General features: G+C 65.3%; 2 protein-coding genes across 3 annotated transcripts in view; one reads left to right on the forward strand and one right to left on the reverse strand.

Annotated features, from left to right (window-relative positions):
• Positions 1 to 667: 667 nt before the first annotated feature.
• CHID1 (chitinase domain containing 1) lies at positions 668 to 16,816 on the reverse strand. Its single transcript, XM_028136524.2, has 13 exons — positions 16,727 to 16,816; positions 11,719 to 11,870; positions 11,153 to 11,302; positions 10,847 to 10,979; positions 9,920 to 9,964; positions 9,159 to 9,265; positions 8,813 to 8,874; positions 7,407 to 7,499; positions 4,907 to 5,008; positions 4,321 to 4,476; positions 1,186 to 1,266; positions 1,011 to 1,053; positions 668 to 820 (listed from the first exon to the last, which is right to left on the reverse strand). Exons 2-13 carry the CDS (start codon positions 11,827 to 11,829, stop codon positions 722 to 724), a joined length of 1,182 nt encoding a protein of 393 aa, XP_027992325.1. The 5' UTR covers positions 11,830 to 11,870; positions 16,727 to 16,816; the 3' UTR covers positions 668 to 721.
• Positions 16,817 to 25,328: 8,512 nt separating this feature from the next.
• AP2A2 (adaptor related protein complex 2 subunit alpha 2) overlaps positions 25,329 to 27,628 on the forward strand; it is a 45,510-nt gene continuing 43,210 nt past the window's right edge. For both annotated transcript variants that reach the window (XM_054724859.1, XM_054724860.1), the window contains exon 1: positions 25,329 to 25,531. In XM_054724859.1, coding sequence (XP_054580834.1) covers positions 25,465 to 25,531 — 67 coding nt within the window. In that variant the 5' untranslated portion in view covers positions 25,329 to 25,464. The remainder of the gene's footprint in view (positions 25,532 to 27,628) is intronic.

The raw sequence follows: 27,628 nt of genomic DNA on the forward strand, positions 1-27,628 counted from the left end.
CCCAGTGACCGCAGGGTGCCCCCATGTCCTCCCAAACTAGCACAGGCTGCGACCTTGAGTGTTCACACGGGACTTTGTTACACACCAGCGGCCAGTGCCTGGAGTGAGGTGAGAATAGTCACAGCAAAGTTGTCTCCCTCTAACCTGCAGCGCCCGCCCTGGCCCAGCTCCACCAGCGCTTCGCTCACCCGGGACACCTGTGGCCCTGGGCAGTGGGGGCAGGGGCCTCCTCCCGAGGGGACAGCTGTCCTTCAGCTCCTCAATCCGAGTGCCCCCCAGTGTTCGATCCCGGGCGAGTGGCTGTCCCATAGGTGCTGGGACTGGCCAGGGCGCCGGCACCCACGGGCTCCCGGGGTCTGCTGCCAGTCGGGCCAGGCCCAGCGTCGGAGCGGGCTTGGGCAGTGGCCTGGCACTCCTGCCGCGGGGACTTGGTGGCCTGTTGGCTGTGAGGCCCAGGGTGACACGGAGGGGTGCCCCTGCCAGGAGTCCAGGTCTGGGAGCTGGTCCTCCTGAGGCCTCCAGACCCACTTGGAACCACTGGCTGCCTGGAGCGGCCGGACTCCCGCGCCCTGGGGGTGGCGACTGTCCTCGGTGCCCCGGCCAGGCTGTCTCTCCTCACGGCACTGCCGAGGAGGCCCCGCCCAAGGACTGCAACAGACATGGCCAGGAAGGCGGAGAAAGGTCTGTATTTCCCACGCCTGTGCGTCCATTGCTGAGAAGCCTAGAGCAGGTCGTAGAAGTAGTCCAGGCCCTGGCCCAGCTCCCAGATGGACAGCCCGACGCCCAGCTCCCTGGCCAGCTCCAGCCGCATCTGCACGGACTGCAGAGAGGGAAGCGTCACTGCCTCGTCCCCAGCGCAGCCCGGTGGCCCACGCGCCCCGAAACAGGCCCGAGCCCCTTGTCCCCAGAGGGAAGGTCCGACCCTGCAGACTCCGCTGCCCACCTCGGCCTCGCAGAGTGCAGGGTCCATCCCCGCCCCCCCCCCCCCCCCCCCCCGGCGGCCCACAAACCTTCAGAGTCGGGTAGAAGATGATGTGCCTCCCTCCTCGGCTTCTGCAAAGGACAGTGGGACCGAATGCCTCCCGCTTCTCCCGGCCCCTCCCCCTGGGGCCCCGGTGTGAGGTGGCTTGGAAAGCCCTCGGGGCAGAGGTGGGCTGGTGGCCAGGGCCCGTCCTGGACACTCACCTCTTGTACTCGAAGAAGTGCTCTGCGGCCTGGCTGTCCCACTCGATCCGCGGCCTGTGCTCTTTCAGGGTCTGGATGTACCTGGAGAGGCCGGGGGTGGGGTGGGTGCCAGCGCCCGGAGAGGAAGGGACTGAGGCAAAGGGGCGAGGGGGAGGCCGGCGCTGGGGGACTCAGGGGCAGGAGGTACGAGCAAGGGCCCAGCCCTGCCCAGGATTCGACCAAGGCCTGACGTCCTGCCAGAGGCCCACGGGGCCGCATGCTCACGGTGGGCAGCTCACTGGGCTGGTGGCCACGCCTGTCACCCCACTCTGCAGTGAATCGCTGTCAATCAACAATGTCCCTGCCCACAGGCTGCCCTAAGCTTGGGACGGCTCTGTGGGGCGCAACGGCCTTCCAGGTGCCCCGGAGGGAGGGGACATCCCTACTGACCCCCCCTGCCCTGCCACGCCGACCCTCATTCCGGTCAGAGACGCGGACCCCAGGGAAGGCGCCATGGCGGGCTAGCAGTGCCACCAGGGCTAAGGCTTGTCCTGGCTCCGGCCGCATGGGGCCTGTGGGCCTGTCTGCCCTCACACCTCCTCTGGGGGCTCAGGCCTGCAGAGGGCAGCCCTGCCGAGCCTGGGGCCTCCCCACAGTGGGCACCAGTGCCCCCCAACTCTGGAGGACGACCTCCCCACCACCGTGGAGGCCGTGGCCCGAGCCTCCGGGGCATGGAAAGGAGCTCCTGTGGGTCTAAGCCGGGCGGGGCGAGCCCCTCAGGCCGTCACCCTGGTCCCATCCTGGGCCCGGAAGCCCACCAGACTGGGAGCTGTGCCCTCCGGGCCCTGGTGGCCCTGCAGCCTGAGGCTGCGGGGGGGGGGGGAATAAAGGGAGGGTCCTGGGGCGTCACCCAAACCACAGCCCTCCCTCGAGGCCGACGTGACCCTGGCCTGTTCTGAAAGCCTCCAGCCGACCTGACTGCCTGTCACAGGCCTGCTCTCTTCACCCACGTGCCCCTCAGCCCCCCTCCTGCAGGACCAAAGTGGGCGCTGACCTCCATTTGCCCTTGAGGCCCAAGCCGCAGCCGCTTGTCATTCATTCCGGCCCCTGGGGAGGCCCTGCTGGGCGGCAGCATCTGCTCCTGCCAAGGTGAGGCTGGGGTGCAGCACGGGCCAGGCAGCTCGCCCTGACAGCAGCCAGCCACACCCTGGGCCCCGGGACCCCTCTCTACCACCTGCTTCCCTCAGACCCCCTGAAACCGGGGCTGGCCGGCCCCTCTCCTGTCAGGGAGGGGCACATTGGGGAGGGGTCGGCAGGGGCTGCAGCCCGGATGGGATACAGCCTTCCATCCCTGGCTGGGAGCAGCCAGACCCAATGCATCGGAGAGCAGCCGTGTGCGTGTGCGAACAGGTGCACACCCCTCCACGTGCACACATGTACACATGCGCGCGCACGCGCACACACACACCTTCAGGTCAGAATGCCTTTTCCGCAGCCCCTGGCCCTTCAGAACAGTTGGGGCTGGGGGCCACTGGGGGCCGCGTGGAGCCTTTTGTCATCTGACCCCAAAGCTGGGTTAGGGCTCCAACAGCGCCGCTGTGAGCTCCTGCTGGGCCCACGTTCAGTGAGTCAGTGATGACCCCTCCCCAGGTCCCCGTGTTAGAGTCTGAGCCCAGGACCTCCGACTGTGACTGAGGTTAAGTGAGGTCACTGGGGGGCCCTCATCCAGTGTGACTGGGGTTCTGAGAAGAGGGGATCAGGACACTGACATGCAGGGACCACGTGGGGACCCAGGGAGGAGATGGCGTCCACACGCCCAGGAGAGGGGCCTCGGGCTCCAGCCTCCGGGACGGGCAGTGGGTGGTGTGTGCCGTCTGCGGTGTCTGTGCAGTGGCCTGAGCGAGGACGGTGGTCTCTCAGGCCAACACCCCTGCAGGCCAGGGATGTGGGGGGGCATAGAGCCGGAGTGGGGGGAGGGGACCTTCCCAGAAAGGTTCTGACCAGGACGAGGGTTCTGACCACAGAGCCCCCCGAGAAGGACAACAGCGCCCGACCGCGGTCTCTGGACACACTCTCACGGACAGGACCAGGTCTTGAGCAGCGGCTCTCGTGGTTTCCAGGGACCAAACGGGCACCCAGAACCAGGCTGGGTGCCGCCCACTGTGGCGCCCCACCCGGAGCGCAGGCCCGACGGGGCTGGTGACCGACGCCTGTGCCGCGTTTACAAGCGACAGGGCAGACGAGAGAGATGCAGAACCAGCCGCTGGGCCAACGGTGACCGGACAAGGCCCAGGGGCTCAAGAGCAGATGAAACAGGGCAGGCGGCAGCCATGGAATGTGAAGACGGAAACAAAACCCCAAAAGAGCACAGAAGGAAAGACGAGTCCCCAGAGGACCCTGGTGTCAGTGGGCCAGGGCCAGGCCCCGGACCTGACATACATGCATTCGAGGCCCAGAGAGAAAGGGAGGGGAAAGCAAATATTTGAAGAAACGGCCAAAATCTTCCTAAATCTGGTAAGAAGAACCCACAGATCCAAGAAGCCCAAGGCAAACCACGTGCAGGAAGGAAGGTCCATGCAGGCCCCGCCCAGTCACCATGGCAGCCGCACGCAGGGGCAGCGCATGGAGAGACAGCCGCACCCAGGGGCAGCACCTCCACACGTGGCCCACTGGACACGTAGCAGGAAGGTGACAAGGTGACGGCCCGGGAAAAAGGCTGACAACCTAGAGTGCTATACCCAGCAAAAATATCTTCCCAAAAAAGGAAGCAAAATAAAGCTGAACAGAGTCCAACACCAGCAGAGCTGCACAGAAGGAAGTCTGGGTCCGTGCGACAAGGGCCTCTAGAGTGGAGCTTTGCGGGCCCCTCCCGGCCCCTCCCCGCCAGCGTAGGCGCCACTCACATCGTGAAGGCTGTCCACCCACCCGCTGACAGAGGAGGAAACACTAGGGTGTCCCAGATTGGGTGGTACAAACATGTCCCCCAACGCTGAGGCTCAGAGGCTCTGCCTGCAGGCGCCTGGCAAGTGGTCAGACCCTGCCAGGGCCTCTCGCCTGCCCCACCCATCGCCTCTGGCAGACCTGCAGGCCATGGAGCAAGGGCCTCGGGGAGGGGCAGCACAGGAGGCGGCCCTGCGTGACGGAGCCCCAGCTCACCTGGCCCCGATGACTGGCTCGCGGGAGTCCCTGGCGGCCGAGTAGTCCATGCCGTAGAAGTTGAGCCCCAGGAGGATCTTGCTCCGCCACTTGGACTTGGGGTCCAGGACCTGGACACAGGCTCGCACCCAGGACAGCGGAGCATTGGGGCCGGGCCTGCAAGGCGCGGGAGGAGTGGGCTTCAGTGTCAGGCAGAGGCCTTGGGCCTCCACCGTGGGCCTCCCAAACTGGGGCAAGGGTGTGTGCACACAGTGGGAAGGGGGCAGCAGCCACGAGCCTCCCACGGTGCCTTCCTGCTGGACACTCCTGTCTCGATCTGCTTCACCCGGGCCACCCGGGGGCAGGACACCCGGGAGAGCATTCCCCTGGGCCGTCTGTTGCCATCTGTCACATGCCCCACGCGGAAGGCTGCCAGGCCAATTCTGGGCTTTGGAGAATAGGCTGGGCCTGCGCCCCTGGGACAGCTGGCAGCTGTGGTCCTGAGCTGGCCAGTGGGGAGCCAGGCCTCGCCTTTCCGAGTCCAGCCCTGCTGGCGGTGAGCATGCGTGCACCCAGGCAGGGCGCACAGGGCCCAGAATCCACTCACTGCTGCGGGGAGGGGTAGTCGTAGGTCATGAGGCTGAATCCGTCCAGCACAGGGCCCAGCTGCTCCAACTCCTTGTTTGTGAACATGCCCAGCTGGTCGGTCCTGCACGAGACAAGCATGGCCACCAGGGCCCATCGCACAGCCTGCCAGCCCCCCAGCCGTCCCCTAAGCCGAGGACAGAGCAGCTGGCGGTGGGGTTTGCAGCCCATGCCCCTCTCCTTGCCACTCCAGGACCTCAGGTCATTCCCTGGGAATAACTCAGCACTCGGTTACAGGGGACGGCCTGCAGCATGGTCAGGGCCACATGGCCCACTGGGTCGCCTCTAGGGCCTTGTCCACCCCCAAGAACCCCAACCCTCTGCCCCTAACTGGTGACAGGCAGAGGCCGGCCCACTACTAGGAGGCCCACATCGGCTCCCCACATTCCCAGCCATCCCCACCAGCGATCACCTGCCCCTCCCTGCTGGTCCACTCAGCATGAGCCCACCTGCCCCACAGGGTCAGAGGGGACCACTGGCCTGCAGGCTCCCAGCCTCCCAGCCTGGACCTCTCCCTTCCGCACGCAACGCCACCCTCCTCGCCTGTCCCACACCCACAGGTGGCCTGTGCCCGCTGTCCCCTGAGCCACCACTCTGGTGCAGGCTGTCCTGAGCCCCAGGTGAGTGGGATGGGCTTCTGCGCAGAGGGGCACCCCATCAGGATCTCCCTGACCATGGGGTGGCTGCCGGCCAGAAGCCACGGGAACCCAGGTGTGGCTAGAGGAGATGGGGGAGGGGAACAGCCCACATCAGGGTGGACCTCTGCCCACCGGGATGTCTGAGCGGGCACCGGCGGCAGGGCCAGCGCGTGGGGGCTGGGTGCAGCAGGTCCGCGTTCGAGGTGAGCTCCGTGAGGCTGAGCAGGAGGAGCTGGCCGGAGCCCAGGAGGACATGCCGGGGCCAGCCCGGGAGGGCGCCGGCTCTCATCAAGCCAGCTCATTGTGCTGCGCGCTGGCATCTCCAACAGGGCGTGAAGCGGAGCAAAGCCTCCACGCCCACCAGAGCACAGTGGTGGCTCCAGGGGGCGGGCTGTGACCTTGGAGCAGAGTGCAAGGTCAGCACTGCTGGGAGGGCCCCAGACAGCACAGCAGACAAAGGCACCCGCCCTGCCCGCAGCCCCTCCCAGAGCACAGGCTGCGAAGCGGATGCCGCTGTGGAAAGGCTGGGAGCGGTGCCGCGGAGGAGGGTAAGCGTAACAATGGCTCCCAGGGCACCGCAGCCAGGCCCGCCCTGAGCGCACACCTGTCAGCACACACCTGGCTGCCGGGAGGGGCCAGAGGACGTGCCCGAAGCCCCAGCCACAGCGGCCACGGTCCCTCCCTCCAGCACCCCCAGGCCACCATACCGACAGCTTCCTCTGGTGGCTACAGGGGGAGGGGCCGGTGACACCAGCTCACTCATCCACCTCCTGCCGAGGTGCCAGGAGCTGGGCTTGAAGGTTCCTGGGCAGAGGGGGTCCAGCTGGAAGGGCCCTGCCAGGCCCAGAGGTCGGTCCCTCCAGGGGTGTCCGCCTCTGCCCCCCTCAGCACATCCACTGCGAGTCTGCTCTCTGCACCGGCCGAAAGCTGGGCCAGGCCAGGGAGGGGGCTGCAGGCAGGGTCCCGGCTCCAGTCACAGCACCGGTGAGCTGCCCCCAAACCACCCAAGAACCCGGGAGACCCAGGGAATGGGCGCTGTGTGTCTGCAACCGAGCCCGCTCGGGTGCTCGAGTCTGCCAGGCCCACCACATGCGTGTACCGCACACACGAACGCACATGTCGTGTGGGGGAGGGGGGCACGGCTCCGGCTGGCTCGCTCCTGGGGGAGCACCACCAGCCCCGCTCCGGGACGGGTGCCGGCTGTGGACACAGGTCTGAAATCCAGCCTGCAGACCGCCCACCCCACTGCAGCCCACCGGCCGGCCGGGGACCCTCAAGTGTGGGCACCGTGGGGCCTAAGGGCCGAGGGCGGGCGGGCAGGCAGCCAGGCACTCTCCCGAGAACAGCGCCTGCTCTAAGGGGCATCCGTCTCAGGTGCCGAGTCTGCAGGCTCCCCGTGAGCTCACTGGGTCTTTTCTGAGTCCATCAACCTGCGAACGTCCTCAGTGGACATCGCCGGCCGAGGCGCATCTAACCTGGTCCCCTCGGCCTCTGTGGCCCCTCCCCACGCCCTGGCCCTTTCCCGGGGCTGCCCTGACCTTGTGCCTTGGGCAGGGCAGACATGACAGCCACAGCGCCTGGACCCCTCCACCGCCCCGCCCACCAGGCTCTGGAGGAAGCCCTTGACCGCCGCCTGAGCTCCGGGGCCGGGGCTGCAGATGTGGCCGCCGAGTCCAGGGCTCGCCTGAGGCGAGTGGAAGTCTGAAAGACTCCATCCCTCACACTGAGGGACTTCCAACCCGTCTTCACGGTGTGGGTGCAGGGACGCGGCCTGGGACCGGCCCGCCCGTTTCCATCCCCAGCCTGAGCGAGTGTGGCCCTTACCCAGGGGTGACAGCCGGAGGGATGACCAGAATGATCAGCAGCCGGGCCTGGTGCAGCGCCTCGGCCATGTGGGTGAGCAGGTGGATGAGGCCCCTGGGAAGGAACGTGAGGTCAGCCCAGGAGACTGGACCGAGCCCGCGGCCGGGCAGGCGCCCCTTACGGCACTTCCTGCCCTGGAGGCACAGGATGCCCCACCCCCCGGGCACAGGCTCAGGGCCCACAGCTGCCCGTGGCGCCCCTCCTGTGTGCCCCAGGACCTCCCGTGCGGTCCGAGTGGACGCGGAGTGCGAGGCCGTCTGGAACCTGACCGGGCAGCAGCACGGCTCTCCTGTCTCCATCCACCCTCTCCGAACCGGCCTCGGCCCAGGGCAGGCGGACGGACAGGGAGCCTTCAGAAGCACCTGCTGGTGCAGGGGTCTGAGCACGGGGGCAGGGACCCCTGCCGCTGCGTCCCCCCCGCCCCCCGGCAGAGGGCCTGCTCCTGGCACATCTGTCTGAGCCTTGGGCGGGGGCCGCGCCCCTTGCTCCCTGACGCGTGTCTCCCACCTGCCCTGGAAGACAGGTCCTTGTGGGGACTCGGCCTCCACGTGGCCGAGGCCGCCTGCAGCTTCACAACGGAAGGGGGCAGCTGGCGCCTAGGGGGACACCGGAGCCCCGGCCAGCGCCCTCCTGCACAGGAAGGCGAGAGGAACAGGCTTGGTGCTGAGGGACAGCCTGGCCGGGTGGCTCCGTGGTTAGAGCGTAATCCCGCTTCACCAAGGTTGCGGTTTGATCCCCGTCAGGGCACATAACGGAAGCAACCGATGAATGCATCAGTGAGTGGAACAACAAACTACTGTTTCTCTCTCTAAGAGAGATAAGTTAAAAGAAAAAAGAAAGCAAACAAAAAGGAAGGAGGCACGGCCAGTCCCAGAACGGGCTGCAGCTGCACCCCCTCTGTGGAGTGCGGCCACGATGCCCGGCAGGAGAGCTCGGTCCCTGCCCTCCGCGGGGTGGCCCCATGCCCCTGACAGGCCAGGGTGGTGGCTGCTGCGGGGGACTCTCCACCACTCCGCCCTGCTGGTCACTCTGGCCCAGGGGATGTGGCCTGGGCGGCTGTTCCTTCCCGGAGGCCATGGCCGTCCATGGGAGGCCTGGCTGTGCTCGCCAGCCTCTCCTCAGGCCCTGGGCAGGCTCCTCCTGCTCAGCAGCGCCTCCTGCTGGTGTGCGAGCCCAACTGCGGCACTGCCTGGGCGCCCCGCGGGGAGGCTCCTGCTCCTTCCACCGCCCGCAGGGCAGGCGCAGGGCAGCCCATCACAGCCGCGACTGTGGGACCGAGGCCTCCACCCAAGTGGGCTCCCCGTCCCTCCTCTGGCCTCCGCGGGACCCCCGGGGCGAGGCGGAGGCAGAGCCGCCCGGCCACTCACACGTGCTTCTGGCTCAGCAGCTGGCTCCACACCTCCACCACGAAGCCATCGAAATGCTGGCTCTGAAAGGACCAGGACAGGTGAGGAGGGTCTGGGACCAGGAGGGAAGCATGGAAGGCAGCCACCCCCACCCACCCAGAAAGGTCACGGCCTGAGCTCACGCCATAGGCACAGAAGTGCCTCTCTTAGGGGGGCGTGGGGGTCCCCATAGAGACCAAAGGCAGAGCAGTAGGGCTCTCGTCTGTGCTGTCCACTCACGTCCCTCCCCAACCCAAGCCCTGGGGGCCCGAGGACAGCTGTGCGTCCCCCGAGGCAGGGCCCCCGCCCGGGGGGCGCCAGGCCTCACCTTGGCGACCAGGAGCAAGGTCCTGCTGAGCTCTTCGATCTCGTCCTCGCTGTCCCAGACGCTCTGGAAGTCCTTATGCGTCCAGTCCTCAAACAGGAGCCGAGGCACTAGGGGCACAGGCCCGCGCAGGCAGCGTGACCCCCTGTGCTCGGCCCCACGCAGAGTGACCATGGGCACCCCGCGTGGTCATCCCAGCAGCTCCCGGCCTGGCGAGAGCGGCCCGGGCTAGGAAGGGTGGAGATGCTGCCCGTGTGCCCACACGCACTGGTCCCGGCTGCCCACACCCCCCTCTTCTGCACTTCGCTGCCTGGCTCCCGCTGGACCATCTCCCACCCAGACCGGACCCTGCCTACGGCTCCCCACGCCGCCAACCGCACGTCTCCACTAGCGCCTCCTCCTGGCTCCTGCTCCCAGCCTGCCCCAGACTCGCCAGACCCCACGGATCCCACTGCACTTTGGGACACTGTCCCTCACTGGCCAGCCGTGCTCTCGGGGACGGGGTGGGCTTGGGCCCCAGACCCTGGCTGGTGAGCGAAGAAACTGGAGAAGGAGGCGCTGGCCGTGCTGGGCTGAGGCCGGGTGCGCATAAGGGCCACAGACCCTGGTTGGACCAGGGCCACGAAAGCTGGCTGGCCACGTTTCTAAGTGGCCGGTGGAGTGACCAATGCGCTGGATCACCCTGGGGCCCACTCATCCACTCACAGGAGGTCACACCAGCCAGGACTCCTTCCCGTGGCCTGTGGCCTAAGGGCTGGACTCACCTATACGGATGCCCTTGGCCTGCTTCCGGACCGCACGCATCCACCCTATGGGACAGGGAAAGGACGCTCAATTCGGGGACACAGCCCCACACCCACCCCACGGAGGAAAACGCTGCACGAGGCGAGAGCAGAGGGAACTGATGGGGAGGTCCGGGGGCCGCCTCCCCGCAGAGCGGCCTGGGCTGGCAGCTCCGACACCGGGACTGTTGCCTGGAGCCGAGGGGGTCAGACAGCCACACTCGGACGCTGCCCTCCTGGCATCGCGGAGCTGCTCCGAGTCTCAGAGCTCTACACCTGGCCGACGTGTGTCCTCTCTGACCCGAAAGGGGGACAGCCATGTAAGCTCAGGCTCAGGCCACAAACGCTCCTCCCCGGACCTGCCCCGCGTTCTGTGACGGCCACGTGGTGAGCGAGTCAGACAGGGCGCTCGGGGGAAGGAGCACATCGCAGGGACCGCAGCTCCGCAGGGGGCCTCCCCTGCCGTCTCCGGTCTCCGGTCCGCGGCACGGGGCGACCCAGCACAGCCCTGGCTGAACGAGAGGCCGCTCTGCCTGCGGACGGCGGACAGACGCCTCTCCTTGTTCCCTCTGCTCCGGGCTCAGTTTTCAGAGAAGCTCAACAGCCCTCCCCAGACGCCTCTCCTGGACGTCATGCGCCACCCGCCAGGAGGACGGGGATGCAGGCCAACCCCGGGCAGTCACCACACTCCTGTTCACACACGAACACACCCGTGTTCACACACGGACACACTCCTATTCACACACGGACACACTCCTATTCACACACGGACACACTCCTGTTCACACACGGGCACACCCGTGTTCACACACGGACACACCCGTGTTCACACACGGACACACTCATGTTCTCACACATACAGGCTCACACCACACCCCCACTGGGCCGGGAGACGAACAAGGTGAGAACCTTGGTCCACGTCGTGGAGGCCCGTGACCTCGAACATCTCGCGGCCATGCCTCTTCAGCTGCAGCCACACGGGTGAGATCTGTGTGAACTTGGCCCCAAACACCTTGGTGACATCGTAGCCATGGCTGTTCCACTGGCAGAGGACAGAGGCCGGTGAGCCCTGCAGCCGGGCCAGGCAGACGAGCCCCCAGAGGACCCTGCGCCATTCCACTGCACCCCACGGCGGGGGGCCTGGGGAGGTGAGCATGCAGACCCCAGCCGCCGCCGTGCCCTCGGGACAACCCCGTCCACCGGCGCCCAGCTCACCGGAGTGACGTAGCCCAGGACGTCCCCAGCGAAGTGCCTCTCCCGGGCCTTGGCCGAGCAGTAGCTGCGATGCTCCAGAACCACGTCCTCGGCTCTGGGGTCCGTCACCACCAGCCCCCGGTCCTGGACAGGCTTCTCTGCGAACTGAGTCTGGAGCGAAGGGAACGGGAAGCGTCAGCATCCGCAGGCAGAGGCAGGACCCGGCAGAGCGGCCTCTCTTCAGCCAGGGCTGTGCTGGGTCGCCCGCGCCGCTGCAGGGGGAGGCCCGGGGAGGCCCGCCCGGCGGAGCTGACAGTCCTGCAGACTCGCTCTGCCTCCGACTGGACTGCACAGATGACCCAGGACGAGTGCTGGTGTTGAAAGCAGCGGAAAGCGGGTGAGGGCAGGAATTTGGACATGTCACACGAGACAGGCCAGGGGCAGGGAGCTCTCCCGGAGGCCGCCCTGTCAGCACAGCGGGCCACGCCCCCAGCCTCCCGCTCCCAGGCCACGGGGACACGGGGTCCCAGTGGGAAGAGAGAAGGTGCAAAGGGTCAGCCCTGCGGCCAGTCTCCACGCCGCCTTACCTTCTCCTGCAGGGTCTTGGAGGCGGCCTTTTTGGCGTCTGACTTTGACAGGGTGGTGTGAGCAGAGCCGCAGGCCAGAGCGAGCCAGAGCACCCGGAGGAGCGCCTTCATGGTGGGCAGTCGCAGGGGGTGCAAGCTCCGAGTCCAGGGGGCTGCAGAGAGAGCAGAGCGCCTGGAGACCACAGCAGCGGGGCGTCCCCTCTGCCGACGAGGGTCCTTGTCATAGCGGGGCCGGGTCCTCAGGGCACTGGGCATTGTTGGCCCAGGACACAGCCCTGCCCTGGATCAGCCCCAACGGCCCGAGGCCCGCCTCCAGCACCGCCGGGCCCACTTCCCTCACAGACAGACAGAGGGGCTTCCCTGCCTCCCGCCTCGGGGCCGTGCTGACCACTGCCGGCCCGCTCGGAGAATTCTGGCTCTCCCTCCCCATCAAACCCGGTCAGGGGCTGAGCATCGACCTATGAACCAGGAGGTCACAGTTCGATTCCTGGTCAGGGCACAGGCCCAGGTTTCGGGCTCAGGAGGCAGCCAATCAATGATTCATCATTGAGGTTTCTATCCTTCTCTCTCTCTCCCTTCCTCTCTCTGAAAAAAAAAAATTATTAAAAACAAAACAAAGCGGTCCAGGCCAGAGGACTTCACTGCGACTAACAGAGCCACGGACCCTGGAGAAGACGCGGCGCCTGTTCACGCCAACTCGGAGTAGGAAGGCTATTCCAGCTGTCTGCACGACGCTAGAGGTCACAGAAGAACACCAACAGAGCTCACCACGTGAGGACACGAAACTTCCATTTAGAAGACAAAATACATATACATCTATAATAACATCTATAATAATAAAAGTGTAACATGCAAATCGACCGAAAGACTGAACAGCAGAATGACTGTCTGGACGACCTTCCAGACGACCACGCTATGACACCCACTGGCGCCAGGCCAGCCAAGGCAGGTGCGATGTGATTTGTCAGGGGCCTGGCCATCGCTCCATGATCCCATGATCGCCCTGTAGAGGGAGGCCCAGGCTACTGGCCAGTGGGGCGATCAATCAATCAGGGGGGCTTCACGATCACCCCAAAGAGAGGCCCAGGCTACCCAGCAGCAGTGCTGTGGTGGGTGGGCAGGGCCTACCTCTGTGGGGGCGATTGATCGCAGGGCTCCCGGACAGTGAAAGGCAACAGGCCAAGCTGAGGGACCCCCTCCACCCAGTGCATGAATTTCATGCACCAGGCCTCTAGTGTACATATATACATACGTGTGTGTGTGTGTGTGTGTGTGTGTGAATATATAAAGAAACAATAAATGAGAAAAGAAGTACTCAGAACACACTTGCTAGCAAATTCCTGCCCGTTATCTATGCATAACGCCCAAAGGACTCGTACAAATCGGGGAGACGCCAGTAAAAAACACCCCACTACCTGCTAAGCGGGGACGTGAAGGGGAGGAACACACGAGCCCCAGACCCAGAGGGAAGGACGCTGAACAAGGCAGCGTTTCCACCGTGTGTGAGCTCTGCAGGCGGAGGCCCCCGAGGCCCCGCAGCCCCTCAGCTGTCCCTGGGAGGTCGGGCTGGAGAAACCTTGCTGGGTGACAGTCTGCCCATGAGCATCACGCTTTCCGACACGTTTCCTCTCATGACAGATCCTGCTTTGCAAACGCCCCCGCCCACGTGGGACGCGGGAGGAAGTCTGTGGCAGAGAGCAGCCTGCAGCTCCTCCTGCTGGGACGGACAGGCACTTGGCTCCACCAATGGCAAGAAGCGCACGCACGCAGCACGGTCCGTCCGGGTTTATTGAAAAGTCCGGTGCTCCTCCAGAGGACAGTGAGGAGGGGACACCGCCACGTGGGCTGTGCTGGGTCCTTCTTGGCATCATCTGCGTTTTCTCCTTCCGGCACGGACTTGCCCGGGCTGTGCAGTGCATGTTAGCCCCGCTCCCCGCCCCCCCAGATCCCACCTCGTCTTTCCCGCGGGGCAGCTGAGTAACAAGCAGCCCAGCCTGGCCCCGTCCCTGCTGAGGCTTTGAGGGGTGCAGGGGTGGCCCTGGCCAGTGCGGCTCCCTGGGCTGGAGCATGGTCTCCTACACCAAAAGGTCGTGGGCGTGATCCCCAGTCCGGTCACACACCCAGGTTGTGGGTTCGATCCTCGGTTCAGGTGTGTGGGGGAGGCAACTGATCTATGTCTCACCCTCATATCGATGTTTCTCTCCCACGCTCCCTCCCCAAAAATCAATAAAAAGCATGTCCTCGGGTGAAGATTTAAAAAAAAAAAAGTGCAGGTGTAAAGAGCACGTGGGCCACATTGGTCCTGGCAAGTGCTCCCTCCGCCCAGCCCAGGGGCCCAGTCCCACCAGCGGGCTGGCATCGCATTCCTGGCCAGGCAGGGTGTGCCCGTCAGGAGTGGACAGAGCCAGGCCCCCGGACACTATCCTCTCAACCTGCTTCCCCTCCCAAAGCTGCACGGGCTGCGCTATTCTGGGCTGTCACTTCCCGGGGAGACAGGGGCCCCGGTGCAGACTGGGGGGCCCAGGCTTCCCTGGGCAGTTTCCATGTGGTGGTGCCCCACACACCCACCGCACACCCGCAGAACAGGGCCTGGGGGCAAGGAGCCCGGAGCCCCCTCCCCGGGAGGCACAAAACGCCTGTCCCCAGGGCTGAGAACAGAAGGGACACGGAGCTGCTGGCAAGGGCAGCACTCGCCATAACAGCTGTGGCCACTCTGAGAGGGTGTGAGGGAGGGGTAAGAGCCACTCCCCAGCCTCTCCCCGCCCCCTCCGTGATGACCAGCCCGCGTCGGAATCGAGGACTGCAGCCTCTGCCGTACCACCCACCCCAGCCCAGCACCTCGCCACCACAGCGGTGAGACCGGACTCCTTGGGCACAGCCCCAGGTCTGGAAGGGCCCTGAGGGAGGGGGCTCTGGCCATGGCAGGGGCAGGCTGCCCAGAATTACCCATCACCCCTCTGGTCAGACTGAGACGGCAGCTGCTAAGCTGTGAGGGGTCAGCTCCTGGCAGCTGGGCCGCTGTGGGGCCAGACAGGCCTGCACGATGTGCTTCCTTCCACACGCTCCAGAACTGAGGTGAGGCCGTGCATGGGAGGGACCTGCTGGCAGGAGCCACATGGAGCGGTGGGAGGGGGCCCACTCTGCGAGGCCCCGTCTTTGGCCCCAGGCCCCCTCCACAGGCGTCTCCTCGGCTCCAGGGTGGGGTCAGGGTCACTGAGGATGGAAAGGAGGAAACGAAGCAGGAAGCGCTCCCACAGCAACCTGCAGGCTCGATGCTGCCCCGCCCACCCTCCTGCCACAGCGGTGGACAGAGACCCCTCTGCCTGACCCCTGACCTCTGACCTCACACCACGGGAAGGGACCAAAGAGAAAAGGGTGGAGATGGGGCCAATCTGGAGGAAGACAGGCCCCGCTGGCTTCCGTGCCAGGAGCAGGGGCAACGGGAGGAGGACCAGACCGAGCACAAGGCCCGGCGGGCGCTGCGGCAGGCCACCTGCACCGGGGCCAGCGTGGGGATGAGGAGACGCCCAGGGAGAACTCGGCGTGTCGGGCTGCTCCCTGACCAGCAGGGAACTTTCCAGACTGTCTGCCTGGCACGGGGTGGTGGGGACTACCATGTGAGCTGTCTGGTGTGTGGGTGCTTAGCGAGGCCGTCCGGGCACCTCCCACAGCTCCCCACTGGGCACTGCACGGAGATGTCCACCGGGCCTCTCTGCCAGGCAGAGCGTGTTTCGCCCCACGTGCCCATGACCTCTTTGGTGTGGGACGGCCCTGGCGAGGGGGTGTGGTGTGTAGTGACCCAGAGAGGCTGCTACACACCCAAGCCAGGGGCCACTGGAGGGGCCTCAGGCCTGCGTGGAGCCACCACCTGGGGCTCCAGGCTCCGGGGGACTGTTTCAGCCTCGTGCCCAAAGGACAGCTGGTCCCCGGGGAGACGTCCAAGTGCTTTACATGGAGACCCACAGTAAGAGAGCTGTTTCAGCCGCGTGACCAAAGGACTGAGTCCCTGCGGTGACGTTCCAGTGTTTTCCACCCAAGACCGCAGTGACATTGCTGGCCACAGCCCAGGTCGCGCGCACACGCCAAGTGTGGACACGTTGTGTGTGTGATCGGAGCTCCTGTCCTGTGATGCCCTCCGATCGTTCCTCTTCCTCTCCAGACGCTGGTTGTCACCGTGGGACCGCTCTGCTGCTCAGGGGCGTGCAGTTTTGAGACGCGCTGACTGGTGTGTCGAGGGTCCCTCCCTGACACCAGGCTGGACGCTGAGCCGCCTTTGTCTTCAACAGAACGGCCAGTGTGACGGTCACTCATCCCAGCCGGCGCCTCGGAGTGCAAGTTCCGGAGCCACGGAGTCCTGCGGGAGCGGTGAGCGCTCTTGGGCGCGAAGGCCCCGTGGAAGCAGGCGCGCAGGCCCGGCGCCATTTACGGACCACGTGCTGCTCAGGCCGGGAGTCCACCACGAGGTCTCCAGGCGCCTTCCGTGGAGTGGCCACCGCGCTCCACTGACGCCAGGGCGTGGACACAAGAGTGCCCCAGGGGCGGGTTCTCCACCAGCCACTGTGCCCTGGCCCCTCTGGGCTCAGCTCCGGGGACCCGGTGGGCAACGCCTACCCTTTGGAGGCTGAGGACTGAGCGAGGTGGGGTCCAGGCCAGCGCACCCCAACCAGCATGGGGTCGCCTGCCCCTGGGGACGGGCGGCCCCCACTCTGCCGGCCGCACCGCCTGCTCACAGCCACCTGTCACACGAAGCCGCGCTCTCCCACTCAGGACCTGACTCCCACTCGCTCGTCCACCCCGGCCCACGCTCGCTCCGCCCGGGCTCGCTGCGCCTCCGCCCACGTCCTCCCGCTCCCACACCCCCTCTCGTCCACACCGGCCTCACGCCGCTCTCCCTCGCGCCGCCCGCGCGCCCACTTCGCGGAGGGGAACTGAGGCCGCGCGAGGAGGAGGCGCCGGCGCCGGGACGCGGGGCGCGGGCACTACCCCGGCCGGCCGCCGCGGGGCTCACCTTCATGTCCCGGAGGCCGGCCGGACCACCCTCGCGCGCGGCCGGAAGGCGCTCGCCAGCGCCGCCGGAAGTCCCGCCCCAGGACGCTCGCGCGCTCCGCCGCTGTGCCACGCCAGTTCCGCGCCACCACCGACACGCAGGGCACGCTGGGGCGGGGCCGAGGGGGAGGAGCCTGAATTGGGCGGGGCCTGACGCTGGGTCGAAGGGGGAAGAGCCGGGGCGAGGGGCGGGGCCTGGCATGGACAAGGGGCGTGGTCAAATGGGCGGGGCCGAGGAGCTGGGCGGTGCACGGACCCCGCGTCCTCTGTGGGGTGGTGAGCGCCCCCCCTGCCGGTCGTTTCGCGGGTTGCCGCGCGGGGTCAGGGTTCCGGGGGGCGTGGAGGGCCTCTCGTGGGCACCGCGGCGTGCCCGGGAGGCGGTCCCCTCGCCTCCGCTGCTCATGCTCTGCCTGGAAGCCTGTGCGCCTTGTGCGACGACAGCGCTGCAGCCAGGTGTGACCACCAGGGGGCGCCCGAGGCTCCAGATCCACAGCCTGGCGTGGGCGCGTGGAGGAGGGGACCGCGCAGGACCGGCCTCACCGGCTTCCACGATCTTCTCTCTTGGGCGCGGGAATCGCCTCTCCAGGCTTTCCTCCTACCCTTCTGGTGGCCGCCCCCCACATCTCCCTGCGGGAGTGCATCTCAGCCCCCGCCTTCAGTCATCATCCAGGGGCTGGTGGTGCCCACACGCTGCCTGGAGCAGGGACACAAAACCCCACGTGCCCGAGACCCGGCGCTGTCCCTGTGCTTGCCTCCAGGAACGGCGGCACCATCTTGCAGGTGCAAAGAGAACCTCTCTGTCTCAGCTCCCACAAGGAGGTGTCCGCCCTGGCGTGGCCGGAACGCAGACGTGGCCAGCAGTTTTACTCACTTGATACAAGCGAACAGAGTCCCCCACCCATCCCTAGCCGTTCGCGGCAGTTTCCTGCAGAAACCACACAGCTGGTCCCCACCCTGGCCCTGCCCGGCAAGGCCAGGACCACTGCTCAGCTGTTTCCCCATTTCTGCTGCCTGAGAGGCTTCTCCTGGAACGGAACTTTGTTTTCTTCTTTCTCTTCCCCATATTTCCTGCCCGTCTTCCCGAGGGTGGTTCGGGCTGGTGTGTGCTGACGCATGTCACGTACCAACTGTCACGCGTCACGGGGCCGCTCTGTGTTCCGGGCACCCAGCTCAGCCCCGAGGCCTGATCTTTGGGGTATTGATCCCAAGTCAGGCAGAGCTGCGGAGAGGCCCCCACGAGCTGTGCCGGAGGTCCTGTCGGTTGTGCCGCCCCAGGAATGCCACGCAGCATCACGGGTCTCTCACTGAGAAAGGCACTTAGTCATGGGTGCCATTGGCTTCGGGGGTCTTGGCGCTAAAGCACTGTACAATCCACTCGGGGTTCACTCGGGGCCAGCACTGCAGACCCCAAGAGCAGTGGGAGGGCCAGGGAGCCTGGCCCCTGCCCCCTCTGCAGAGGCCCCACCGGGCAGCATTCCGGGGGTCCTGACACAGCTGTCCGCCTCCCAGCGGCCACGGCGGGTGCCAGGGCGCCCCCTGTTGAAAGCTGGAAGTGGGTACACATCGGTCCGCCACAGGAAGACTTAGAGGAGGCCCGGAAAGGCTGCGGAGAGTTCGCGTCAGAGCGTCGGCGTCGGCAGAATTAAGTGGAACCTGGACACATTGGCAGTTTGTGTTCCGGGCCGTTGGAGACAACCCGGGGTTCAGCACACGCACAGAGTCAATCTCACGCGTGCGTGAGCTCTTCGGGCGCCGAGATTTTGTGCTCCGTCCAGACAAGCTGACGTACTTAAGGGGGAAGTAAGAGACCTCCTTTATAAGTTCGTTTCCGAACGCTGAAAATGCCCAATGGACTGAGTTTCTGGAGGGGACCACATACTATGCGGAGGCCCCTTACAAATGACTTTAAAGTCTGCGAGGCTCTCAAAGGGAGTAACCGGGTTTGTAACGTGGAACTCAACAGGTTCAGAAGTTAGGTTTTGAATGTACAACATCCATAAGGCCTAGTTATTTAAATTTAAGGGAAATCTGAGTGTAAGCCCCCGTCCAGGCCGAGGTCCTGGCTCTGAGCTGTGAGCCCGGCGGGCCCCCTCACGCGGCTCTCCTTGTTCCCGCCGGGTGAGGGCAGAGGGCACCAGAGGTCAGAGAGGGCAGGCAGGCCTCGGGGAGCGAGGGGCCGGCAGAGACAAGCCCTCCTGCTGCAACTGGACCCTTTATAGTCGGGGTGCTGGCCGGCTGAGGGTCCCGGCCGGAGGCTGCCACTCCAGGACGGCCCCATGGCGTCCCTGCGCTACTATGGGGAGCCCAGATGTGGCTGGTGCCACGAGACCACACCACACCCTGTGGCTGGGGAGCGTCTGTGAGCCTCCCCCGCTGGCCAGGGCTCCTGTGGGCCTTCCCCACTTGCTGAGACAGCACAAGGCGAGGCCCTTCCCAGCGGAACAAACATGACTTGTCCTGTTTTAAGGGAGGCCTTGGCCCGGGGTGGCCCCCAGGGCAGGGCCCAGGCCACTATCACTGGCCGTGTCCTGTCACCCCTGGACCCTGACCCAGTCCTGCTTTGAGGCCGGAAGCCCAGGAAGAGGAACACACACACTAGGATTTCCTGCTGCCCAGCGCCCCCCGCCCGCGCCCGCGGGGAGACATCCTCCCTGGGTGCTGGGAAGCCGAGTCCAGCGAGGAGGGAGCGGCCGTGGCACCTTCTCCCGCGGCGCGGCTTCCTGATGGAGCTGCAGGGCCAGCGCAGCAGATTTTCCGTTTGCGCCCCACGTGTGGCCCCGGCAGCCCCTCTGGCTTTGGTCGGGTGACCGTGACGGGCATCGTGTGCTGTGGGTGTCGGTCCGCAGGCGGCAGGCGCTGGGCCGAGGTGGGCGTCTGCGGGGGGTGGGGGGCCCTGCCCGGGCTGGGCGCGTCGTGGTCAGTCACAGGCTCATCTTACACCTCTCCTCTTTCCCCCCAACCTTAAATGCCGTCACCTGGGAGGGACAGCGTGCGTGCCCAACAGATCCAAGGGGCAGCATTTCGTGGGGTGAACGGTGGACCCCAAAAGGTTGTTCCTGTCCCCAACCCCAGCTCCTGTGAGGCCACTGCTTGGCAATGGGGTCTCTGCAGATGTCACTGGGGCCTGGGATGAGGTCGCCTTGCATTTAGGGCGAGCCCTGACTCCAGTGACTGGATCCTCATAGGAGGAAAGAGATGGAGAGCCTCGGCCCACAGACTTGATGGGGGACCTGAGCTGGTGGGGGCAGGACTGGGGCCACGCAGCCCCCAGGAGCCAGAAGAGAGGTGGGAACAGTCTCCCCAGGCCCTGCAACGCCTTGATCTCGGACTTCTGGCCTCCAGAACGGGGAGAACCAATTCTGTGGTTTGGGGTCACTCTTACCATGGCCCCAGGACGCTGCCCCGGCGATGCCGAGGCCTGACCCGATGTTTCCACGTTGTCGTCTCTCCCAAAGGGGCTTTTCTCAGGCTAACCTTGTTGTTGTTGTCAATCTTCACCTGAGAACATTTTTTCCCATTGATATCCTATCTAATAAAGAGGCAATATGCTAATTGACCATCACTCCGTCACAAAGATGGCTGCACCCACAGCTGAGGCCAAGTTCCCATAAGGAGCCTTAACGAGCAGTCAGCAGGGACCTGAGGCTGTGCCCTCCCCCACCCCCGTGGGGCTTGATAGGGGACCTCAGGCTGTTCCCCCGCCCCAGCGCCAGGCTGGGGGACCTCAGGCTGCACCCCCCACCTGGCGGGGCTTGATGGGGGACCTCAAGACATGTCCCCTGCCCCGGTCTGGGCTGGGGAACCTCAGGCCACGGGGACCTGAGGTTCCGTCCCTTGCCCGGTGGGGCTTGACAAGGGTGGGACTGGCCGGGTCTGGATCTAGCCCAATGGGGAGGGGGGCCGGCCAGGTCTGGGTCTCATGCGATTTTGAGGCGCATGTGGGTGGGCAGGGACTTGACTCTGGGTCCCGTGGTGTGCCCCAGACTCTGACAGGAGGAAGGTTTTCATATACATTTTACTAATTTTCTTTAATCTCTGAAACTTCTATTATAGAGAAAGGGCAAATAGCAATATTAAATTATTTCCTCTAATTAATCCCCTTTTAATGTGCACGAATTTCGTGCACCGGGCCTCTAGTGTGTGTGTGTGTGTGTGTGTGTGTGTGTGTGTGTGTATTTAGTGAGAGTGGAAGGGAGGGAGGCAGGGAAGGGGGCGTGAGAGAAACATCGCTGTGAAAGAGACACATTGATTGGTTGCCTCCTGCATGTGCTCCCATCGGCCGGGAATGGAACCTGCAACCCAGGAATGTGCTCTTGAACGGGGACTGAACCCACAACCCTTCGGTGTGTAAGTTGATGCTCTAACCACTGGACGACACTGGACAGGGCAGGCTAATCTTTTTAAAAAATATATATTTTATTGAGGAAGAGAGAGAGATAGAGAGTCAGAAACATCGATGAGAGAGAAACATCGACCAGCTGCCTCCTGCACACCCACTGGGGATGTGCCCGCAACCAAGGTACATGCCCCAGACTGGAATCGAACCCAGGACCCTTCAGTCTGCAGGCCGACGCTCTATCCACTGAGCCACACCGGCCAGGGCGGCAGGCTAATCTAAAAATGGCACATGTTCTGCCCTGGCCGGGTGCTCAGTGGTTGGAGCATCGACCTGTACACCAGAAGGTTGTGGGTTTGAGCCCCAGTTAGGGCATGTGTGGGAGGCAACCAACTGATGTTTCTCTCACACTGATCTCTCTCTCTCTTTCTCTCTCTCAAAAATCAATAAAAATAGCCCAGCTGGTGTGGCTCAGAGGTTGAGCATCGACCCATGAACCAGGAGGTCACGGTTCGATTCCCGGTCAGGGCACATGCCCGGTTGCGGGCTCCATCCCCAGTGGGGGGCGTGCAGGAGGCAGCCGATCCATGATTCTCTCTCATCACTGATGTTTCTCTCTCTCTCCCTCTCCCTCTCCCTTCCTCTCTGAAATCAATAAAAAACATTAAAAAAAAAGAACTTGACGTTCCTTGGAAACAGGGTCATTGCAGATGGAGTGAAGCCGTTCACAGGGCGGGCCCCGAGTCTAAAGTGACTCAAGTCGTTAGAAAAAGGGGAAATTGGGACTGAGGGCCGTGCACGGAGGGAAGATGCCGTCTCTGAGGAGAGGCCGGGCCTGCCCCTCCCGCAGCCCCGAGGGCCAGCCCTGTGACCCCTCCAGCGCAGACATGCAGTCTCGGCCGATACACACAGGTGGCCATCTCCCAGTCCGTCTCTGCATTAGATCCAGGAATTTCTGGCATCTCAACCCTGTGTGTTTCATTTTCACACGTTTTTATTGATTGCAGAGAGGAAGGGAAAGGGAGAGAGAAACACCCATGATGAGAGAGAATCATGGATTGGCTGCCTCCTGCACGCCCCCCACTAGGGATCGAGCCCACCACCCGGGGAATTGAACTGAAGGGGAATTGAACCGTGACTTCCCGGTTCATAGGTGGATACTCAGCCACTGAGCCACACCGGCCACCCTCACTCCAACACCTAGGCCAGGGGTCCTCAAACATTTTAAACAGGGGGCCAGTTCACCGTCCCTCAGACCGTTGGAGGGCCAGACTACAGTTTAAAAAAAAACAAACTATGAACAAATTCCTATGCACACTGCTAAGTCGGCTGCTAAGCAGGACAGGCAGCTGCGGCAAAAACACCTGGCGGGCCGGATAAATGTACTCGGCGGGCCGCATGTGGCCCGCGGGCCATAGTTTGAAGACTCCTGCCCTAGGCTGCCCGTGCCTGCTCAGCTGACCCAGGTGCTGGCTGGGCTGTCTGAGGGTGGCTCCCTGGGAACATGCCCCCTCCCCCCCACCCCCGCAGGACTGAACCCTGCCCCCTGCAGTCAGGGAGAGCGCTCTGCCTTCCCCCTCTGGGTGCGACTTTGTGTTGGGACCTGACTCTCCCAGGTGTCAAGGGACGGGCCTGCCAGGGGGCTTTGAGGCGACTGAGTTTTCTCTTACAAAGTAACCCCTTCATTGGGTGTCATGACCGGGTCTTCAGCTACGGAGACAGCTTCATCCAATGTTCATCCAATGAGGGGGGGCTGGCGGTGGGGTGGGCGGGGGGAGGCAGGGGGGGGGTCTTGCCCGGGGATCCTCATTTCCCCATCGACGGCCTTGCAGCTCCCTGGGCCCACGCGTGCCCCCCAGCGCCAGCCAGCTCTCCTGTCAGACGTGGGGAGGCGCAGGCTCAGTGTCTGTGGCGGTTTGGCAGCCATCGGATCCAGCTGTGCGTGGCTTTGGGCTCCGCTCCGGGGCTGCAAGATGACAGCCGCCGGGTGAGCAGTTAGGGACCTGGCTCCTCACTGCCCTTCTTCAGGTCCAGCTCGGCCTGAAGCCCCCTTCCCCGCCCCCTCCCCCCTCCCGGAATTCTTGAATTCCTCCCGCTGCACATGGGCCATGGCCTGGAGGCTCTTGGTCCCGCGAGGCTCTGGGCCCCGGAGACTGGCCCTCCCCAAGCATGTCATTCCTGGTGACCACAGGGAGGCACCCGGGGCCAAGGACGGCCACCTCCTTGTCCCTGAATAGGCCTGGGTGCTCAGGCTCTAGCCGTCCCTGAACCAGGCCACCAACTCCAGTTTTCTGGAAGGGTCACCGTCGGAAACCCATTTCACAGATTATGGGAAGGAAGCCGCGTTCCCACAGACCCCACCGGAGGCCTGAGGAGGCTCAGGCGTTGGTAGGAGCAAGGCACGTCCAGCTGCCACCGCAGGACACCCCCAGGCCCGCTGGCCGCACTGCAGGCTTGGGGCTCCCCGGCTTTCCTTTCCTCCTTCTCCATGCAGTTGCTGGGCAGGCATCTGTGGGGCCCGCACCTCCCAGTGGAGAGATTTGGCTCCACCCCGCCCTCGGGAACCGGGCTGTGACGGCAAGGGGCTACAATGTAACCGTGTCCAGTTGACACAGTTAAAGAAACGCAACTGTTTCGGCGCTCAGTCCAAAGGGGCCTGAGCCTGGCTGAGCAGAGACGTGGTCTGGGAGGGCCTCGCGAACTCAGGCCCGCAGCTGGATGGTAGTAAGTGATCGGGAGGGCTTGCCCGGGCCGACAGGTGTGGGGCTTCCTGATGGCCACCTGTGTGTCTCCTCAGGCCCTGAGATCCCCCACGCGTGTGTGTGCGTGTATACACACACACACACACACATACACACACACACACACTCGCTTCCCAGGAGGTTTGCGAAGCCCAGAATCACCCCTGAGAGGAGGTGGGTACCTGCCCAGCCCTAAGCCTCTCCTCCGAGGAGGCCTCCACCGCAAGGCGGGACTGGCACTCCCTCCACGCTCCTTGTGGGCCCCGGCTGCGGGGGTGGGTGGGGGTCTGCTGCTGAGTCCCCTGGTCTCCTACCGTGGGGATGCAGGGCCTGGGGGTCTCCCTGAAGCCCTCTGCTGGCCCAGCTCTTTTTTTTTTTCTCTCTTAAATATATTTTTATTGATTTCAGAGAGGAAGGGAGAGGGAGAGAGAGAAACATCAATGATGAGAATCACGTACCGGCTGCCTCCTGCACACTCCACGCTGGGGGTTGCGTCTGAAACCCGGGCATGTGACCAGGAATTGAACCGTGACCTCCTGGTTCATAGGTCGATGCTCACCTCTGCCCTGGGCCACGCCGGCTGGGCAGGCCCCGCTCTTTGGGAGGCCTGGGGAGGTGGTGAAATTGCTGTTACCTAACAATTTGGGTCTCTGCAGGTTCCCGTTCCCTCACCTCCTGCCCCTCCTCCTCCTGGCCAGAGTCCACCCAGGCCTGACCTCTCCCCGGGAAGTGAGGAAGTGAGCCGGGGGGGGGGGGTGGTGGAAACAGAGGTCTCCCTGGTGGGGTGGGGCCACGTCCAGGTCAGGGCCAGGTGAGTCCTGATGAAGAGGAGCTTCCTCCTCAAAGCCATGGGCTTCACAAAAGGCGGGCGGGGCAGGGCCACCTGCTCTCCAAACGGACTCCCTGGGCGTCCATGCCAGCCAAGGCCCCTGCCTTGCTGCGGTGTGGGCCACAGGGGCTGTCCTCTGCCTCCACCTCCCTGGGGTGCAGAGGCCACTGGCCGCAGCAGTGGCCTAGGGCCCTGATTGGGCGTTGAGGGATGGGGCTGCAGCCGGGCCCTGCGGTCACCTGCTGCTGTCATGGGGTGGGGCGAGCAGACCTGTCCCTTCAGGTAGGGCTGGCTCTGCAGGGCTAGGGCGATGTGCATCAAGAGCTCAAAGCTCTGCACACCAGCCCGGCCAGTGTGCCGCAGTGGCTGAGCGTGGACCCGTGCACCTGGGGGTCGGTGGTTCCGTCCCCGGTCAGGGGCGTGCAGGAGGCAGCCGATCGATGTTTCTGTTTCTTAAAAATCAATGTATTAAATAAAAAAGGCTCTGCACACATACCAGCCCCCAATGGGGGCAGCCAGCAACCCGAACCCGCGGCGTCGGCCTGCAGGGGGCGCCCCCGCGCCGGCCTGACGCGCCCGCCCTCGACGCGCGCGCCCCCGCGCCGGCGAGCGTGCGCGTGCGTGCGGACGCGAGCGAGCGTGCGTGCGTGCGCGCGCGCGGCGGCGGCGCCCTGAGCGCGGCGCCGGGAGCCTGAGGTGGCTCGGCTGAGGCGGCTCCTCGGCGGCGCTGCCAGCTTCCCGCTCCCCGCTGCTCCCCCCGGCCTGCCGGCCAGGCCGCTCCCCGGGGCCCCAAGATGCCGGCCGTGTCCAAGGGGGACGGGATGCGGGGCCTGGCGGTCTTCATCTCCGACATCCGCAACTGTGAGTGGCCGCGGCGGCGGACCCGGCCGCGGAGGGCGGGGGGCGGGGGTCCGGGGGTGCCGACCCAGAGGGCGGGGGCCAGGGGGTCCGGGGTGCGGACTGAAAGGGCGGGGGTTCGGGACTGGGGTCCGGGGTGTCGACCTAGGGCCGGGGGTCCGGGGACCCGGCGGTCCGGGGTGCGGACCTGGGGGCGGGGGTCCGGGCGGGCGCAGGTCGGGGTCCTGGGCGCAGACCCGGGGGTGCCAGCCTGGCGGGGGTCGGGAGGGGCGGCGCCGGCGGGCTCGGGGCGGGCGCTCGGGGGCGCAGGCGGGGCTGGGGCCCGGACGGGGTGCGGGCGGGGCGCGGGCGAGGCCCTGGCCGCGGGGCGCCGAGGGTCCTGCGGGGCCTCCGGGCGTGATGTCATCCCCGCGGCCCGGACACGGCGTGGGGCGGGCGACGGCTCCACCTGCTGCCCACCGGGCCTCAGGGACACGCGCGTCCCGCGTGGGAGGACCCACCCCGAGCGGGGGCCGCGGGGCGGGCGGGGGCAGCCCCCAGCAAGCCTGGGTTCCGGGCAGAAGCCCCTGGTTTTCAGGGGAGCCCTTCCGTTTCGTTGGAAAATGAATGCGGAGCCGCCTCGGGTTTGGGAGCGGGTCCGTGACCTCGTGACCTCGGCCCCTCGGCCCGAGACTGGGGCGGGGCGGCTGAGACCCGCCTCCCGCACCTGCCGGCCCGGTGCTCCCGTAGGTGCTCCCCTAGATCCTCCCGGAGGTGCTCCCGCAGGTGCTCCCGCAGGTGCTCCCCCTTCGCTGTGGACCCGGTTTCCACGTCACAGTCACCGGGGCGTCTGGTGCAGCTGAGCTGGCGCCGCCCGCAGGGCCTTCCCTGGGCTGTGACCCCACCGCCGCCCTCATTTTGGAAGAAATTGGCGGGGACAGAGCTGCAGGCAGGGCGAGGAGATGGGACCTGCCGCTCCCGCCATCGCCGCCCCAGGCCAGGGCTCTGTGCGCCCGACCGTCCGTCTGTCCATCTGTTAGACCAGAGGGGGCCATCGGGATGTTTACATGTGGTCCCGGGCAGACAGTTACCCACTAAGCATCAGCCTGCGGTGCAGGTCAGACACGCCATGAGCTCCCCCAATGCGTGGCAGGGCCGGCCACGTGGCTTCTCGGCCTTCTGTGGCCCTGGCAGCGTCCCAGCCCCGGACTGGAGGGTGCCTGCAGGGGGTGGGACGCCGGGTGCTTGCCGACTGACCTGGGCCAGCCTGGCTCCACTGCCATCGCCTGCTGTGCGCCGCCCTGGGGGAGCAGCATCCCCGCCTCTAAGCTGGGTGCCTCCGTTGTCACAACCCAAAATGCCTCCACACGTTGCCTGTGGGGCCAAGTTGCCCTGGTGAGAGCCACTCGAGTAGACCGGTGAGGAAGACTTCTATAAGAAGGGGTGCCTGTCCGACCACGCTGCCCGTCACCCTCCTGTCACAGCGCTGCGCTTCTCCCGAGCGGGGCCGTTCAGCTGCTGGTGCTGGGCCCATCCACGCAGCTCGCCCGCAGGTGGGGACCACGTCTGTCTTGCTCATCCCTCCCCTGCCCGCACGGCATCTGGCGTGACACATGTGCCGGGTAGATGAACGGACGAGTGAGCCAGAGATTTCACGGAGGAGGTGACTCTCGGGCTGATGGTGTCTGAAGGGCAGGCGGAGGGCCACGATGTGCATGGACAGCAGGGGATTAGCATCTAAACTAGTGTGGGCGGGGGGCTGGAGAGGGGATTGGAAAGAGATCCCCGGTCGGAGCTGGTCTGAACTTGACCCCCGGGTGGCAGAGAGAGGGTCTTGATTCTGCGAGCTCACTGTGCTCTGGTGAGGGGGGTCGGAGTGCCAGGCTCTGGAGGGATGGCACTGAGCTGCCTGCAAGGGCTGGGCTCCGACTGCCTCTCACCAGCCCCATGACCTGCAGCCACCGGCCACTGAGCCTCAGTTTCCTCAACCGACGGGGTGAAGCATCACTAAGGTCTGTTCTCTCTCAGCTCTAAAACCGCAGCTCCCTTCTGTCGCTCTCTCTTTAAAGGATCTCATGAGTTAGCATCATTAAAAAAATGTTTTAATTGACTTTTAGAAAG

Source organism: Eptesicus fuscus, chromosome 13 (assembly GCF_027574615.1).
Source record: "Eptesicus fuscus isolate TK198812 chromosome 13, DD_ASM_mEF_20220401, whole genome shotgun sequence".
Lineage (NCBI taxonomy): Eukaryota > Metazoa > Chordata > Mammalia > Chiroptera > Vespertilionidae > Eptesicus > Eptesicus fuscus.